This window comes from Numida meleagris, chromosome 19, assembly GCF_002078875.1.
Source record: "Numida meleagris isolate 19003 breed g44 Domestic line chromosome 19, NumMel1.0, whole genome shotgun sequence".
NCBI lineage: Eukaryota > Metazoa > Chordata > Aves > Galliformes > Numididae > Numida > Numida meleagris.
In genome coordinates this window covers 2933519-2952756 of record NC_034427.1, presented here as the reverse complement: position 1 = coordinate 2952756, position 19238 = coordinate 2933519, and the positions used below count along the sequence as shown (strand labels likewise).

Sequence of the window (19238 nt, the reverse complement as noted above, 5' to 3'; positions counted from 1 at the left end):
AGACAACAAAAGCAGAGCATTGAAACTACCAATTCCACATAACAACTTCAGTGCCAATAAACTGGAAGACGACACAGTAAAACTAACGACTTCATTTCAATTTTTAATATTCAGCCGCATTTGCAAACACCGCGATCAAATCCACACATCTGCGTGCAGCAGGGGAATAGAAGCAGGGGGCTTGCCTTCCTCATGCTAAGCTACTCCAAGCCACCTCACTGCAAAGCAGCAACACTGCTTTATCCCCATGCATGGTGATGAAGGACTGGCTTCCAGATATCCTCTGCTCTGCTCTCTCCCTCGAGAGCTCTCCAGGGATTCTCAGCCTGGTACTGATCAGATGCCTGACTTCCTCGAAGGCTGGAGAGCTCCCTGCCCTGCGGAGCAGCTGCACGCTCTTATTAGAAAAGAAGGCCAAAACTGGCTTCCCTGATAAATCTCACAGGTTTTATATAGATAAAACCACGTTACTTTAATAGAAGCTTTTGAAAGTTTTTGACAGCTCCATTTTAAATCACTGATAAAAGCACCAGCCATAATGGTCGCCACAGCACAAATGTTGTCTGCAGAGGAAGAAAATGTGCTCTTATCATCATCTACAAGGTAATCTCTTCAATTATGAGCTCTCTATTCAGTGTGGAAGCACAAGTGTGATAATCAACATTCCAAATCACAGCCCTGTCTCCGAGCTACCGAGAGATCTCCGAGCTCTGACAGACTTCGCTTCCCCTCTTGATTTCTTTCTGTGGTGCTTGAGGATGGGCTGAGGAAGCAATTGTCCAGAATCTAGCTGTGTATTTAGTCCAGACTCCAGTTTTGGGCGTAAAATGTGTGTGAATGTGGGAGGAAATGTCAGAGCTTTCCACAAAGTATTCCACGTCTGGTCTGCGCGCTTTGGCACGCCGGCTTGGCACTTCCCGTCAAGGTGCATCTTCATTATGTCCCTGATGAAGACAGAGCATGCCAATGAATACACTTTCTTTGTAACCCTACAGTGATCTCCTCACTTGACTTATTAAAACTTAAAAGAAACAATGCTTCAGCAGTTTCGCATCCCCTTTGGACCATTTTAGTACTAAATTTTCTTAAACGTACCACATTAAGATCTAACATTTTTTCATTTAATATTTAACACACAAATATATTATCAGCTGTGCATTATTTCCAATAATATTTTCACCCTGGGAATAAAACCCAGTGGCAATTAGTACAGCCTGATGTTGCAATGCATTTTTAGCAGATTATTTTGACCAAGTTTTGTAGCTCACCCCACGGAGAACAGGAACTGCTCATCTCTGGTTCAAATGAACACAGTATTTTCAGGCTAACTGTCTGACAGGATGCAGGAATCAAGATACCGCCAAAGGGTAGTGGCTTCCTTCTTAATAGCTGTCTTAATTCAAAGATGAAAGACAAAAAGGGCAAACGAAGTCTGAAGAAGCAAGTCTTTTCCACCCTGACGCCGTGTCATCTCAGACTGATGGCATGCAGCAGCCAGTGTGAGCTATGCGTTGAATTTCCCCTGTTGCATCTCTTCTGGGGAATCAGCAGACGCAGCACTTCTGAAAAGGTTATCCAAACACATGGAAATCAAACCCAAATACTGTCTGGCTAATCTGTGAGAGTTAAAGCTGCACAGAGATGATCCAAAGGCATTGAGTGCACGCGAACGGGGGCAAAGGTGTGGTACTTGGAAGTTTGGAAGTGCCAACAACCCATTCTTCTTTCCTCTTAATCACGCTGCCCAAGTTTTTAAAACGCATTCTCTTAAGATCACGAATCTCGGATGGCTAAATCAAATAATCCAGGCTATGTATACTTACACCAGCACCTTTCACCACCATTTTGCTTGTGACGCCATTAAATTGGGTTAAACACATTTAAACGTTTGTAAATACATCTGCAGGTAAACAGGAAAGCTCGGGTCCTCTATTCCACCAGCACGGAGCCCTCTCCCACCATAATGGAATGGGACAGGGTTAGATGTACATGATATGCACACTTCAGCATTCACAGAATCACAGAATGGTTTGGGTTGGAAGGGACCCTTAAGATCATCCAGTTCCAACCCCCTGCTATAGGCAGGGACACCTCCCTCTAGGCCAGATTCAGATCAGCTATTGTGTCTGCAGATGCTTACTTTCTGGCCAAGCTGATTTTGGTGATGCAAACTGAGCCAGAAGAGTGGCATCAACATCTTTAGTTTATTTCCCAAAGGTGTCTTATTGAAAACCTGAATTCTGCCACACAGGCAATAAGAAACAAAACAGTACCACCCACAAGAAGTCAATCACATAGCAGTCCCAGAGAGAAAACAAAGATTCTGAGGAAACCAGGTGTTCTGTGAGCCAGAAACACTTCACTATCCAGGCACACATTTTCTCCTAAAGGGAAATCTGATGAAATGCAATACAATGGAAGCTAGAAATATTATACAGAAATCTACCAGTTCTCCACAGAGCTCACTCAAAATTAATAAAATAAAAGAACAACAAAAAAAGTAGAATTAAATAGTAAATAGTAAATGGAGCATGCCTCCAGCCCCCAGGAACTTGTACAGAAGGGATTTTGTAATAAATTCAACCAGAACCCACTAACTCTCAAAAAGATTTATAAGAACACAAGTGATTTGCTACTAAAATTTACAGGAACAAAGTGTGTAACAGCCAGAGAGGAGTGATGCTGTGGAAGCTCCATCCCAAGCAGTGCTCTGGGCAGCGTGGGCTAGTGGAAGGCAATCCTGCCCATGGTAGGGGGCTGCAATGGGATGGGCTTGGAGGTTTCTTTCAACCCAAGCCATGATGTGATCCTACAAAGCCAGACATGGAGACTCACTGTTCTGAGCATACACCGCGCCTACAGCACTGTGTCACCTCAGAGTAATGCACAATATTCCCTCAGTAGTTTCTTCTTTGTGACCCTGTAATAAAATGTTCAGGTGCCAACACATTACTGAGAATTGAGTTATCTCCTTCCTACGCTCCAGAATTTCACCCTTAATGTCTCCTATGCGCTCTTAATCAGAAGCTCTGAAACTAATCTAGAGAACATAATGAACTGGGTCTCACAGCCACCTAGGATGCACGTCCAGGGACCCAATGCACTGTTCTGCAATTTCCTCTCTATTTGGGTCTGATTCTAAAGCCATTAAAATCAATTAAAGATTGCTACTATTGTAGGACACAATATGCTGAAGTTAGGGTCAGCTTTCAATAAACATTTTTATGGAAAAGAATATGAAATAAAGATTTTCTGCAGTGTCATCTTCTGCAATATGCTTGGCTATTTCAAAGATTCAAAAACTAGCCCATTATGAATATTGGGCTGCAATTCCATCAATATAATCGTTAAAAGAAATCAGCTTCTTCACATCTGCAAGAAGGCATTCACACAAATAAAGCTTATGAAAGTGATGCTACTTGAGGAAATAGTCTCTCATATTGCAAAGTTATTACAGCAGATCTTTCATTTTGAAGTTATTTTTGCGTGCTCTTTAAACACTCATTTAAATTAAACAACTCTTCGGCTACAATCGCTGAAGTTGAAAATATCAAAATTCAGCCAAATTTGTTAAAAAAAGGAAAGAAAAGAAAGAAGATGCTAATTACTATCGTTGCTATGAAAAAAACCTGCTGAGATAGAGCCAGTGGTAATGCAATCCGTTTCATCAAGAAGGCTGATAACAGTCTCTCTGCATTTCATTCCATTCCCACACTCAGCCCAGCAGCCTACATTTACCAGCCTACCACGGCACTTCTACCCTGAAATTCATGAAAGAAAATGCAGTGATTTCACACTTGGCTAACACTATTTGGAGCCACCGTTTTCACATGGGCTTTTGTTTAATCACTAGAATGTCAAGCTTTGTTAAATTTCTATGACGAATGGAATGGGCACTAGAAAAAGGTGAGAAAACTTAAAGACTGATCCTATCCCCCTTGGACTAGAAGTCCAACTATAGTCCAGCTTTTCCCTACAGTTGGACTAATGGACTAAACTAATAACCCCAGCAGGGCCAGTGCATTCCAAACAGAAATGTGCTGGTGTGTACAAAACAGACAGAGTTATCAGGAAGACAACTGTATTGAGTGTATCTACTGACCAAAGGAAGGATTTGTGTGCTTAAAAGTCCAGTTGTTCCAGCTCTGTTCTTCGGTCCATACTTTAAAAATTGCTTTCTTTCCATGCTCAGATCACCAGTACACTGCATCTATTTACCTGAATTACAAGGACTGCTCTGAAAGTAATGCCTCCTATTTTATGATGTTGGCTCACAACGTCACAGGCAGACGTTGGTGGGATGGCAGCAGAGGTTGAACCTTCCCACTGATACCCTGTCCCATTTTGTTGCTGTGTGACAGATGGCAGCAGAGGGGCAGTCTGACAGAATGGTGTCTGACACTGAATTGCTTACAAAGCAAAAGGGTGGAATTGAATTCCTCCATGCAGGAAAAATGGTGCCCATTGACATTCATTGATGCTTGCTGAACGCTGATGGAGATCTAGCAGTGGATGTGAGCGCAGTGAGGCTGTGGGTGCTGCATTTCAGCAGTGGTGACAGCAGCAGTGAGTCACCTCTGCTGGTGCAGACTGTTATGAGCACGGCACACAGGATCTTGTTCATCACTGGCAAAAAGGCACAACTAATAGTGGTGACTATGCTGAAAAACAGTGTTTTGTAGCTGAGAATGTGTTCTTTCAAACAGTGTTATTGTGCTCTCTGTATCAGTTATAGTCTCCATGGAAATAAATAGGAGGCATTACTTTTAGTCTGACCTTCATATATTTATGCATATATATATATATATAGCATTCTTTAAGTTCCCTGTTTAATCTTCTCAGGGAAAAAAAAAAAAAAAGTGGTAAAAATAATATAGAACTAGAGGGCATTTCAAAGCTCTGTGTTCCATTATCTCAGCCATCTCCATAAGGCTGACCTGGCTTGCAACACAGATTAGACATAATAGCTGCTGCTCCCCTGTGGAATAGGCCCAGTCTCTATCTCTCCAGCTCAATGTTATTCTGTGCTGGCAGATTAAAGATAATGAGTGCAGACAGATAGGGCTTTCGCTGCAACCAGAGCTAATGTCTGTGGCTTTGGAGGTGTTTTTTCCCTCCTGAACCACCTGCCATCTGTTTGATCTAGAGGAAAAAAAACCACCACAACCCTTTTGTGTTGATGTCGCTTAGCATTAAACAGGCATCGCTGACTGAGGTCTCAGTGATCGCTGGTTTGCCTTGAGACCAGAAGAAAGAAAGTTTCAAGGGCAAGAAGAGCCAAAGCAGTTCTTTAGCTCCCTGCAGGACTAGGAGAGAGTGGGGCTGGCCCTTCCCGGCATGTTCTGCCATGCCCTCCATAAAGCAGACCCTTGCACAAGGGCTGGGTGTATCTGCATCTCTTCGCAGTGAGTTTGGGAATTTCCAGTGGCTTCCCTGAAATTAAGCCAGCTTCCACACAGAAACAATCTCGTTTTTTCTCCATTTTACACAACCGCAGATATTGGACTACATAGGGAAAACCCACAGATACGAATCTAAAGTCTTTTCTAAAAAACAGTATACTAGAATTGATTTATTTATGTAATTAAAAGGCTAAGGAAGACACAAGACAAACAGGGGAACGTGCTCTGTTTCTAACGTCAGGAGAAGCGTCATTATTAGATAAGGCCAATGTGGTCAGGTAACTGTCTACTCACTGTTACATCATCCACGGACAACAGAGAAAATGAGCTCTCCTGGGAGAAGGTAATAAAGATTTCCACCTCCTGAAAGCTACAGAGGAATACTGGCCAGATTCTTTCTCCCTGTTCTGGACATACCGTGCTTTTCAGGAAGTGCAGAATGATGATGTTTCTGACACCAGGGAGAAGTGGCACCTTCAGTACTTCTGCCCTGGAACACAAGCGAGCTGTGGGTGGGAAAAGAGGAAAATGGAAACCCCGAGGATAAGGGCTGGCAGCTGGTCTGTCATCGCTTGTAAATACCTTCACAGATTCCCAGCAAAGTGGGAACGGGGCGGATTTATCCAACAGGAGGCCGCATCTGACAAAGACCTACTTCACCATTCACTCCCTTCAATGCTAAGCATCTTTTTGATGCAAGAGAAAAGCTGAAACATAGGGTGAATCCTTCGGGAGGGAAGAAAAGCCCTCAACCTGCATCAACATCAGCTCCTGCAATTACTTTTGAATCAGGCAAGGTGGGTACTGAGGAAAGTCAGCATCTGCTGTTCTCCTGCTCGACCTTTCCAGTGAAATACTGCTCTCCGCCTCTCTCCTTGCCTTCCTCTTTTGCACCATGACTACTTTTAATTAAACCAGTCCTATTTCCCCTTCCTTCTGCACTGTAAGCAAGTCTCTCACCATCTCCTAGCTCTGCCTTTTGCTTTGGAAAAGCGCTGTGCTAGGAGAACTGAAATTATAGAGAGGCAGAACAGCACCATGGCTGGAGAGGTTTACTCTTCCGAGTTGTCTGGCTGCATTTATGATAATCCCTTCATTCCATCTGCAGCCCACGCACTGGTGCAGCAGCCCCCTTTTCTAGTTCAAGAAATTATGCATTCATTATGGAGGAAATTAACACCTCAAAGCAAACTATAATTAGGAATTCTTCAATTCGGTTTATGCTTTTTCAATTAGGCCCTCTATAATTTTAATCACGGGAGCATTAACATGTTTCCGGAATTTATATACCTGTAGTATAATTAAATCCTGAAATGCCTTAGTCTGCAACAGCAAAGCAGAGCTTACTCATCTCCCCTTTTATTGCGGTTTCGTGTTATTGTAGACACATTGAGGGGCACCTGCCAGCACAAACACTGCCTGCCACATGCAGAAAGGCACCCACTTGCCCTCAGAACGTACCAGCCCTGCTGCTGCTGGAGGGATGCTGGCTGGATAGGGCTCATGCATCACTTCCGAGGGGTGATGTTTGCCAGGGGCTATTGCCCAGACTCATCCCATCTGATTTTAAGTGCCAGAAGGAGCTGCTTCAATGAGGCAAACCTTCCTCCGTGGCCCGTGAAGGGAACCAAGCTGCTGCCTGTGGGCAAGCTCCCACCTGGGGCAGCTCATCCCATCTCAGGGTGTGATCCAGGGGCTGCCACAGGCAAAAGGAGGCTTGGTGGTACATCTCCACAAATGCATTTTCTGATTTTTAAAATATTTTATGCAGTTTGCTATCATCCTTTTATTCCGGGATAACGCAGAAGGGGAATATTGACTCCGGGTGCTCTCATGCAAATAGAAAAATGTCTTGGGAAAAAGAAACACTCACACTGGCAATGGGGCATTTTCCCCTGTTCCCCCTGTCTTACCATTTGACAGCTTGATGTGAGAAAATGGCCATCAATCTGTGATCCTCAGCTTAAAGTTCAGACTTCATTAACCTTTTGATTGCCAGAATTTAATCTGACAGTTCACGTGGACAGCATGAAAGATTTATGCAAAAACACTCACTCCCTGAGTCTCAATATCCTCAGGCCTTCATAAAGCACACTGAAAAATGTTAGTAAAAGCTTCACTGTGCAGCTAATAAAACGCTACTTGACACAAAAGAATTGTCTCTATGTGCAATTTGATTGTTAAAATATTATAATTAAAATAGATGTAAATGTGATGGCTTTCCTCTCCCATTCCTAGCTGCTGCCGAGCTCTCCGCAGAACGGCTTAGCAGGACGCAGCAGGTCATCCAGGCTCAGGGAGCAGGCATGCTTCTGATGGCTGATAAATGGGTAATGCCAGGTTTGTGACATTTTAAGGGACAGTACTCTCAGGTGTTGCAGTAAGAGAATGTATTTCCAGTACCAGATGAGACAACCGACCCAAAATGTCACTTATCCTCCCTTTTTCAGGCCAGCTTCTGACTCTTCAGGGGAACTACAAAACCTTGAAACGTCTGTTCAACTGATTATGCCACGCTATATAAAAAAACAAAAGATTCCTTCCTGATACTTACAGCTGTCTCCTTGTTTCCTGACTCAACCCTGTATATCCATCGCACTTCTCTCTTGGTACAGCAGGCAAAGCATTTTTAAGATCCAGAACGACTTTAAGTGTCACTGAAGTCATTCTGTATGCCCTAAACCCACCATGCAACGGCTCCAGCCAAAACAGACGCGTATGCTCAGCCCTGCTGCGCTCTGCTCAGCTCACCGGGGTTAGGACACGCTGCTGAGGTCAACCTGCAAGTATTTAATGTGAAACTCCGCTCCTTTTCTTTTTGGTATAATAAACATCCCACCAGTCTGTGCAGCTTCCATTATTCCCCACCTTTCATGCAGATTCTCATTCTCTCTGTCGCAATCACACAGCATTGAAGAAAAGCAGATCTAGTTTACCTTGAAGAGGAAAGGAACTCTGCTCATTTACCTTCAAACTCTTGACTAAATGAAAGTCAGAACGACATGCAGGAGAAACCCAGTTTGAATGATTTCAGAACAATATCCCTGAGGTATATTATGGGAGATGTTAATTAATACAGATAATTAGGCTTATACTATCAGAAGCCTAGATTGATAATCTCACTCCTCATTAGATACTACAAAATTAAAAGATCTAATGTGATAACTGTTCGCCCTGCATTCAGTCAACCAAGTCACGTGATGCATGCATTTGAATAAGAGTTGAGTAAAAGCAGGCTGGGATTTTTGTTTTCTAGGTATTTATAACATCCCTATTAATGCAACTGAACTTTCAGAACTACCAAGGGCGTAATAATTTCTTGCGCTCCCCCCACCTTTAAACATTAGAACCTTCTTTATTGTTTTGCTGATCCTTGACTCCAGTCTTTATTTTCAAGCACAAGGTTTCTGCGCGGGAGTCCTGAGAACAAGAAGTCGCCACCCATTCCTGGCATTAATGAATTCATTATCAACAGAGATGCCTGAGGCAAACTCATGTGATAACGCTCAAAAGTGGCGAAGCAACAAGCTGAACAGCATCGCTCCCAGTGCAGACACTGAGATGTAAACACCAAAGCCCCTGTCTGCAAAACAAACAAAAACCCGACAGATTTTGCAAATTTATTGCTCCTCGTTTGGAGATCTCATTCCTCCTCCACCGCGGAATCAAGGTTTCTGGGTTTGCATTCCTTTCTAAGGATGGAAAGAACTACCATGATTCAAAAAAAAAAAAAAAAACAACAACCAAGATGCCAGTGAGAGGGATATAGGAAGGGTAAGTTCAATACGAATAGATGGTGGCTGAAATCGCGAGAAGAGAAAGAATGATACGGAGATGAACGTTATAGCCTACGAATTCAGAAATTCAGCATTTCCACTTTGTTGCAGATTGAAGTGGAAGGCCAATGTTAAGCAGTGAAAGTCTCATCTCTCCAAGACAAGATGGAAGCAATGCCACTTCCCAACGGTACAGGAAATTTTCATTTGTTACTACACGTAGGAAGACATAAACACGCAGAAACGTTGAGGATTGCTTGCTTGGAGAACAGCTTGAGCAGAAAAACAGAAAAAAAACACTGTTCTTAGATGTTCTGTTGAATAACAACACAACTGTTTCCTCTTGATTCATTTAGCAACACATGGACCAAAAATATTTCCTTTATTTCATGCTTGGGAGACCAAAAATCAGATAATACTCATGAGTAACATGGGGCTTTGTTCATATAAATTAATTTCTCCTACTGGCTGGCTGTTGATATGAAAATACTTGTTTCACCTTTTGCTCAGTGCCTCTAAATATATTCAAAATACTTACAGTTCCCTTCTGCTATTTAGATTTCCTTATTTCCTTTAAGATGTGCCTTAATACAATAACCCATCCATCCTCAGCAAAGCGATTAAATGAATCCAACCACTGCACAAATGCATCATAAACAAATCTGACCTGAATACATTTATCCATCATTACTTACACCTCCTCCTTACACAACACACACATGCACATCTGTATACATGTGCAAAGTATGAAAACTTACGTTCTAAAAACACTTTGCCTTAGTCCAGCACAGGTTCAGGTGCCTAAAGACCATCAGATACCGACCTGCATGTTGACAGACAAGCAAGAGAACATCACAGGTTGGATACTGATACACTTTGGAGAACTGCAGCAAGGCCAGGCAGAGAAATTAAATCCATCTTTTTTTTTTTTTTCTCCAGCAAAGAAATTCTCCACCACCTGAAACCCCAAAGCGTATTTGCAGACTCTGCTCTAAATGGTCCAGCAGCTCCAATAGATGGAATGGCATGCCAACAATGCAATCACCCTTAAGGTGAGCATTTATTTAAGCTTTGAAATCCCTAAAACTAATACATGCTCTGAAAATGTGATGTTCTCGGTAATAGTAGTATAGGTAGATACAACCAACAGCTTGTTAATAAACCAGATACCAAATACCCAGCACACAGCAAACAGCCCAGTGGACTTGTCATGGAGATAAAATCCCTCACAGCGGTATTTTCAGGCAGAGAATGAGATATAAATTCTCAAATAGAGGTCTAAAGATGTCATATGTGAATAATCTATGAAGGACTGACTCAGCCCTCCTGACAATAACAGATTCAAAGGCAAAATTATCCTCAAAATCACACTGGGATTTTTTTCAGGAAGGAGTTGAGGAATAAAGATTGGGCACACTTACATTCTTCTTTCCCTCTTCTGAATCTATTAGAGATGAATGTCAGTCTTCAGCAATCAATCACAACACCATTCACAGCCTTTGGATTGATATAAGAAGCACCAAAAGTTATTTTTAAAGGGCAATGTGGAGTCAAACTCTGCAGGTTTCACCACAAGGAAGGAATGAAATGCCCGGGCCACAAGGGAGGATATTTATGCCTCGCTGATGCTCCACCTTTCTTCTGGCAACATGACAAAGTCTACAAAACTATACCTAAGTTTATGTTATTTTTATTAGTTCATATGAAAGTGTCTTGATTTTTATCTATAGTTTGTTAACAATGTCAAGTTCACTATCATTAGTTTTATAAACAACCACATTCAAGTTATTGATCGTGAGCACAAGGAAACATCAGAAATGTCTTAATGTTGAAAGTGACTTTGGTTTTGGTGCACCCGTATTTCACATGAGAGGAAGTACAATGAATCTTTTTTGAAATATTCTACAGTATCACTCTGTAAATGATCTTGCGAACTGTACTCCATCTGTATGCTGCTCAGACTGTAGCAGAATGAAAGAGTACAATGCAGTCACATAACTGTCTTTTAGGCAGATACTGGTTTACAGTCACACCCTTGCATATACTCCAGCTCACCTCCCTGGCATCTAAGAGGAAATATGAAGAATAATTACTGTGTACCAAAGGTGAATTATTTTTTGTTGTTTGTTTACCTTCACATTTTGGAAGCATTATATTGAAGAGCTGAGGCACTGTAGAGCAGAAACTAGCTGCCTGGAGAACTGCTGAGAGGATGAGATGAGGGCTCTACCTATTCCTGCATAGTGATAGGTCTGAACATCAGGGGATTTATAAGATACTGTGAGCAGTCTCTATTTCAGACTATTTTCAAGAGCCCTTTCTGGAACACCCCAGGCAGGCTGGGTGGGCAGGTGGAAAAGGGAATGGATCCAGGAAAGCACAGCCATGCCTACAAGGGAGGCCAGGAGAGCAGACATCCTTCTGGCACGCTGCATCGCGTGGGATCCCTCCACCCGCCTCTGCACAGCCTCAATGCTCAGCACTAGCACTGCCTGAATGGGATTCTGTATTTTCAATAATGCCTTGGTAAGTGAATGGGAGATGGCAACAGACTAAGAGGGGCTGGAAGCCCTCTAGGTTTGCCGCAAGATTTAAAAGCATTTTGGAAGTCAATTTGATGACAATTAGTAGAGATGAATACAAAATGCTGTACTTGTGAAGGAGAAATAAACACAGAACAACTAACCAGACAACAAAAAGAGGGTATATTAGCTCTCAGCATGAATATGAACAACAAAAAAGGACAACAAAAAAGCAAAGAGGGAAGAAACACCTAATCCTTATGTGTTAAGTGTCACAAAGAGTTCACAACACACTATTCTAATTGGCTGGGGGTGCTGAGGCCTCTGTGGGAGTGCTACCTGTTTTTGGATATTGTATTACAAGAGGATTTACCCAATCCAGAAAGCGCGCAGAACAGGCTGAAAGAAAAGGGAATTGGTTGGGAAAATCTGATACAAGGTCAAAAATGTTGGATTTCCTGAGGTTAGAACAGACTATATTTATACAGCAAAAGGTATTCACTCATTGTTTGGCTGTCATAGCTAATAAAAAGCTAAATGTGTCCCCAGGACTCCTCCCCCTGCCACATACACACCTCTGTCCTGGCTCTCATACATGTCTGTGTCAATGGACTGGGCTCAGTAAAGGAACTAATCTCATCACTTGGATGTGGCATGAATATCACACTCTGCAAATATACATACTATTGGCTACCACACAATTAAAGAAACTAGACTGAAAAATTGTAAGAACTTAATAGACTTCTTTTCCTTACAATAGATGCATTTGCTGAAAAAGACACTATTTGCTGAAAGAGGTTGAAGTATGGTAAATTGGCTTCAAGAAAAATCGCAAGACTTTCAATAAAAAGACAAAATAGCAACACTCTTAAGACAGCAGGTGGTAAAACGAGATACAGGAACGTTCCCCCATATAAAGAAATAAAACAAAACAGAGCTCTGTGATTTTACTGCCATCTTCCAGCACAACAATATCCCTAAAGGACTCCGAAAATAGGCTCCTAAATTCGTTCATATGGAGAACCAGAGATTAAAAGGGAAATGTTGAAGCCTGCTTCTCAGAACAGCTAGAAAGGGGGTGGTGCTAAGTTTTTTAAAAATTATTTTGCCTTAAACTATCAGTGCAATTTGGGGAAAAGCTGTGACATAAGATGGAGCACTAATTGGTAGAGGATACTTCATTGAATTAAGCGAGTGTACACGTGAGTAATCTGCTCCTGAACACTTAGTGAGACACGTTCCAAAAAACACCAGGAACTCATCCGTGGGATGTACAAAGCCGATTCACTTCTGAGAGAAGTAATTATTTGTTCTTAAAATACCACTCAGAGGAAAAAAAAAAAAAAAGCTTCTTGAGAAAACTCAAGGGAAATCCTGAAGAGCCTACGGGAAGGTAACGGCTGCTGGATATCTTACAGAGCAGCCCAGAGCCTCCCTGGTAAATTACAACTGGTTTTATTGTAAGCAGTTCAATTTATATGCTCAGGTGAAGAGAACAGAGGATGGAGGAGTGCCTGGCATTCCTGCCAGCCTCAGGTAATGTAGTGCTATCTCTGAAGGGCAGTTTGTTCTTCTGTGCTGATGCCCTTCAACATGTGCACATTTACCAAGGCAGAAGATGGCAGTGGAGTGCAGGCCTCCGAGTCACATTTCAGCAGTCAGAGAGGGATCTGCAGTTCAGTGCCTCATTTCAGCACTGGAGAGCCCGGTAAGAAGGGGATCCAGCTCAAGATTAGTCACAAATGTTTTCTACAAGGCCATCATCCTGTGCCACAAGCTCCATCCGTACAGCTTCCTGCCCTTAAGTCCCCCACTCTGCAAATGGAAACCGCTCGCCTACAGCAGGTGGCATCCCACCGAGCCAGCAGGACACTGCAGCAAGCAGGGGCAGCAGCTGGGTTGTAACACTGAGATGCGAGGAGCCTGGCTGGATCCAAATTTGGAACAAATGACCTGCAAGCATTAGTTCAGGCATTCCCACCACATAGTTACAACAAAGGTCTGTCCCTCGTGGAAATGAGGGCAGGAGATGGAGGTCTGCGGCCTCCTCCACCCTTGCTGAGTTCACATCACAGCACGCATATACTGGAACTCCTGCGTTGCTGAGGCACCCGAGGCGATGCTGAAAGGGCAATAACCCCACGCACCGCCATCAGCAACCGTTCCTGGAGGTAAGCAGCGGGAGGCATTTATAAAAGGAGATGTGAAAGGCAGAACCAACAGCCACGTTGGTCTTTCAGCCAGCGTTTGCTTTCAGCAGCTCCGTTAACAGACGAGAATGAAAGACGAGTGAAACGTGGGGAGGAAGGAGAGGAGCACGCTGCAAAAAAAAGGGAAACCACCCACCTGACAGGGGCTCCCCGGGACTGAGCAGGCTTCAGCATGACGGTGATGGTGGTGTCGGTCTCGTTCAAGGGCGAGTCCGTGTCGTACTCCGGCATCGACGGCGCTGCGGCAAAACAAAGAGCAACACGTTATCAAACACCAGTTGCTGCCTCTGGTAGTGATGGCAACGTGCTGTTAACATTTCCTGGAGACCGTTTAACATTTCTCGAATGAGACATCAAAATACTTTCTCGGTGCGATGACCAAAATTGTCGTAACTGTTTGAAAATTTGTACACTCGTTTCCTATTAAAATCAAACAGGACACCCACATCTTCAAACTGGCTTTGAATATCCTCCCTTGAGGTTTTAAGACTTCGCAATCATTTGAGATGGGATCGTTTCTTCAAAATTAAAAAGTAGAGAAAGAGGTCTGCATGGACATTGAAAGATACCACCTGAGACCTGCGAATCAGTTGCAGGCTGAAAGCTGCACTCAGGAACCCAGCTCTTATTCACTGTTCATGCCAACGGATCAGAATTCCCACACCTTGGAGAATTTTAATACAGATGCTTGAGCTGTGTCTCCTTGATTAGCTGGAGGGCACATTGTGAAGTGGGGAATCATCAAAAGAGAGGAGCGTGGAATTACTTGAGCACTCAAATCTATGGTATTTAACCCCAGTGCTTCAGTGGTGTGTCCGGGCAGTGACCAGCCATGGCATCCATCACTCCACCAATGGTGTTCCTCATGGCAGTATGGAAAACCATTGACTACTCACACTTAGCCACAGCCCTCTTCCTACTTCTGCTTTATTACCTTCTGCTAGGGTCACTTTCTCAAGTGGGACAGGTTTCCCTAGGAAAAACAGCCTACTCATTACGTTAATTCTTCCATCCCCAATAGGGGACATCCCTTAGGGACAAAAATTTTTCTGTGGAAGAACTGGAGGATCTGAGCAGCATTGTATTTATTCCAAAGAGGCAAGCTTTGTTGAAATATCCCTAACTATAAAGCAAATAGAAGAATTTACATGAAGAGGATAGTCCCACACAGTTCATCTATAACTCTCAAGGGCAAGCTGCACTGTGGGGGTCCCATGTTTAATCCTCTCACAGCGATTTCCACAGTAATCCTGTTTACAATCGGGATTTTTATCTAAACGCCTGAAAACTGTTAAGAACGGTGTTTCCTATTATCAGCTCAGCACTGATAACTCATCATCTACCTTCCCCATCCGTAAGCTGGCAACAAGTTCCAAACAAACGCCAGTTCCCTAGCGGGGATTCCTCTGCAGAAGGTGCTGTGCACCGAGGGAAGCAGAAAGATGCCAGCCACCTGCAGTATCCTGTACCCGGTACCACCACACTCACTGGAGATGCCACAATCAGAGTTGTGCTGCTCCTTTGTCCCAGTTGTACTGGGCAGAGGGGATGCTGCAGTGCCAGCAGAGGCCCTTGGGCACGACCAGCAGGTTGGGCTGTACCTCTGCAGGCTCCATGGCCCTGCTTTGGAGCAGCTTCCCTTGGCCTAGCTGAAACGCTGCACTGGTGTGACCTCTGCAGTGTCAGCCAGCTCGGCTGGTTCCTTCACAGAACGCACTATTGGACTTTGAGACGCCATTTAGCTGAGAAATAAATGGAAGCAACACAGCTTTTGGCAGGGGAATGGTATCAGGTACAATTCAGCAACCGTGCTGTATTAGTCACAAGTCACTGTAACATGGTACGGTATTTTTGTGTCCTCAGTGTGGAAATGTTGTACAGCACCTCAGTAAAATGACTCTTGGCAGCAACCTCCCTAAAGCAGCAAGCACTGCTCACTGATGTGGTGCCTATTTTGCTGAGTCCTGCCCACAAAGAAGTCCTCAGGAATTCAGGCATCTAGTTGTGATAAATAAATTAACAAACGTCCACCCACATAAACAAATACATTCACACATTCCTACAACGTAGATTGATAGTTTTAAAATGAAAATCCATTTCTAGACAGCCTTACAAAGACGGAAGTGAAAATCAGTCAGTGCAAATCTCACTATTCTCCCTACTTCCTTTAGGACTGCATCTTAAAGCAAGTGTAACAGTAACTTCCAAATTCCAGGTTGACCATGCAACAGTAGAATTTAATGTCATAGGTGCCTGCCCGGGTCTGTGCTTACCTATTGCAAATGAGAAGATTAGAGGACAGGGAAATAGAGACAATAAACTGAGCTCAGTGTTTGTACAGTTAATAACCATGCAGGCTTCTAACAAGATTTGAGTACTCCCCTCAAAAATAAAATGAAAAGAAACTGACTAAGAGGAGAAAAGCACTCCCATTCCTGTGCTGTTTTGTTCCTCCAGCCGGAGGCGAGCAGAGGAGATGCCATGCCTCCCCTCCGCAGGCAGCCTCACAGCCCGTGGCTGTACTCCAGGTGGCTGTGACATGAGCTTTCCTATTAAATCTAGAAGGCTCCAACTTTGCTGATGGTCAGTGCAGAGAATTCAGATATTTCATTTCTTGGCAATGTTACACCGTTACTTACTGCTAACAACTTACTTACTAACCAGTTTAAAAAAGCTAAGGGAAAATATGCAGCCCTGCATGTTTCAGCATGACAAGCGTCCCAAACATCTCATTTGTTTTGTATTCACTAAGACAGATACTCCAAAAAATGTCCAATTTAAGCTCTGTTAGAAAACCTGGTTTAGTGAAATTTTAGCATTTAATTCTGCATACGTTCAGTGTCACCTCAACCAGCACCTTACCCATTTGTGCTGCTGGTAACCAGAGCAAGTTTCCTTGCTTCTCCTAGGCACCCAGGAGCTTTCTCTCTTCTGTGCCTCCTATTTCATTGCCTTTCACATCCTTGTCTGCCTACCTCAAGCCCTTCCCCTGGCCTTACTCAGGAAAAAAAAAACATAATACAGTTTTCCTTCTTTATTTTCCTCTCCTTCCGCTATTAATTCAGTTACTTCACTGCATCCATTTTTGGTGCATTCTCAAGACAAAGCCACGTTTTTGAAGGAGCTTCTGTGACTGAGCGTATCATTCTAACAATCCATTGTAGTGAGAGTTCATCCGTACAACAAACAAAAGTTCCCATCTGAAATCCTCCCAGGGCATCCATAGATTAACCCCTGCATTTGTAATCTGAACGAACAAAGATAATAGATTGCAGCTCCTATGAAACCCATGGAGGAGACACCAAGCTGAATACCTTTTTATTGTTTCACACATCAGCGGTAGATCTAAGGAACAAAGCCCTGTAAAGTTCCTTTTTTGTCTTCTCCAAAGCAGTACCTGAAATCTTAGTTGCAATCCGTGTTGTGATGGGTGGCCCAAAGCCCTTCACTGTGCTGGCTTTGATGGTGAATGAATACGTAGTCCCCGGGTATAATCCTACAAAGAGGTGATGTGTTTCATTCCTTAGTTTGAAGACTTTCCCCCTTTGGCTGGACAGGTCAGCGCTGGGATCCAGAGATCCAACGGCCTTGTAAGTAATCTGCAAATGAAGAACAAGGACAGTAAGGTGACAGGGGCCTCCTGCAGCTGGCTCTCTGTGACCCTACTGCACTCCCCTCTTGGAACTCAAGATCGAAAATAAAAGGGCAGATATAAGGGCAGTATCTCCAGCGAGCCACCCTGTGTTTGGATGCTGGCAAATACACACGACCGTTTTTCCAAGGCTTTACTTCAGAAGAAACTAATTTCTTCTCTCCCCTAAAACCTCAGCGTGTGATGTACAACAAAAGCCGCCAAGAATTGCTTTTTGTTCCCAACCCCAAACTCGTGCAGCCGAAGCTGAGCACAACGCAACCTGCAGAATTTTCATGAGAACTTCCCATACCATCCCCACAGCACAGGGGAACTTTCGGCACACGCAGGGATACATTTTCTATCAAGCAGTTGTTTCTTCTCAAAAGCCTCCTGAAAACAACGGGAGCCTTCTACCAGCAACAAAATTGCCTGAATTCCTTTCCTACGCTAAAGACATGGTGCCAAAATGAAGCGCTGAAATTAAATGACAGGTTCACGTGAAATAAATACCACCAAGCCCTCAAGATGAAAGCCCTGATCATTTTGCTGGAGCTCATGAGACAGTTGCTGATATAATTTCCTGTTTTTAGCCCCGGGCTTCAAGCTTACGCTCGGCACCATGCCTGAGAGCAATCCTGCCAGGCCACGGCCCCGCGTGCTCCGTGCTGCTAACACACCTTGAAGGGAGCCCAGGCTGAGCGCACGGCTTTGAAATTCTGCTCCAGCTCCGTTCTGCTTACCCACGACAACCCCGCTGATACACAGACACTTGCAAGGAGAGCTCATGACTTATTTACCAGCCAATTCCTTCCTCACCTTCCAAATTCAATCCAGAGGCAGCTCAATTTCAACTGAGCTGTCAATATAATATAACGTGCTCCGCTGCTCTCCTAACCTTCCCTTATATTATGGGATCCTCGCTTATTTGTAATGAAACACTATGAATAAATCAATGTATGTTAATATATGAAGTCTTCAATTTTTTATGAAGGGCTCCACGAGAATCTAATTCCCAGCTTTGCCGAAAGAGTCTTTGAAAATTTTTAAGTTGCTTGTATTGTGACAGGAGGAAAATGTTCTGTTTAGAGGAAAAATAAATAAACAATATTTAAAAGACGGGGCTTTAATAGTAACAGGATAAAAAATGAATTATAAATAAGCAGCTTGTAGGCGATTTCATTGCAAACCTGCTAACTTTTCCAGGAATTACAACCGGCTTTTAAATTCTTATTACTCGCTAGAAACCTGAGAAAGAGACAGAACTTGGCACAACCATCATTAAAACAAGGCAAGTAAATGCATGAGGAGAAATCTTTACTCCTGCTCCTTGTCCTTGGGTTGGGCGATGCGCATGCGAGGCGCTGCTGTGCCACTTGGAGGGAACAGCAGCTGTGCACCTCCACCAGCAGAGCCTGGACAGGGGTCAAGGGCCTTAAATGAAGAGATGTGACCCAGCCAATGCCACAGCAAATTCCAGAATGAAAAGCCTATGCGTTGTGTTGTTAGGAATGAACTGATGCAGTCTGTATGCTCTATTTGAAAACGGAGTGTTAAAGAGGTGACAATTCCGTAAGCTTCTGCAGGAGAAGGAACAAACGGGGAGCTGGGAAAGTGATGAGGAACTTAACACTAGTCCACTGAGCACCACGCTCACAGGGTGCCCTGTGCAAAGCCAGGGCTGGTTGTTTTCCAAC

At 43.5% G+C, this 19238-nt stretch overlaps 1 protein-coding gene across 9 annotated transcripts in view; it reads right to left on the bottom strand.

The window, feature by feature from the left end:
• The window catches only part of PTPRT (protein tyrosine phosphatase, receptor type T), a 333510-nt gene that overhangs the window by 95222 nt on the left and 219050 nt on the right, over positions 1 to 19238 (bottom strand). For all 9 annotated transcript variants that reach the window (XM_021416234.1, XM_021416235.1, XM_021416238.1 and 6 more), the window contains 2 exons: positions 17308 to 17509; positions 14047 to 14149 (listed from right to left, as the gene is read on the bottom strand). In XM_021416234.1, coding sequence (XP_021271909.1) covers positions 14047 to 14149; positions 17308 to 17509 — 305 coding nt within the window. The remainder of the gene's footprint in view (positions 1 to 14046; positions 14150 to 17307; positions 17510 to 19238) is intronic.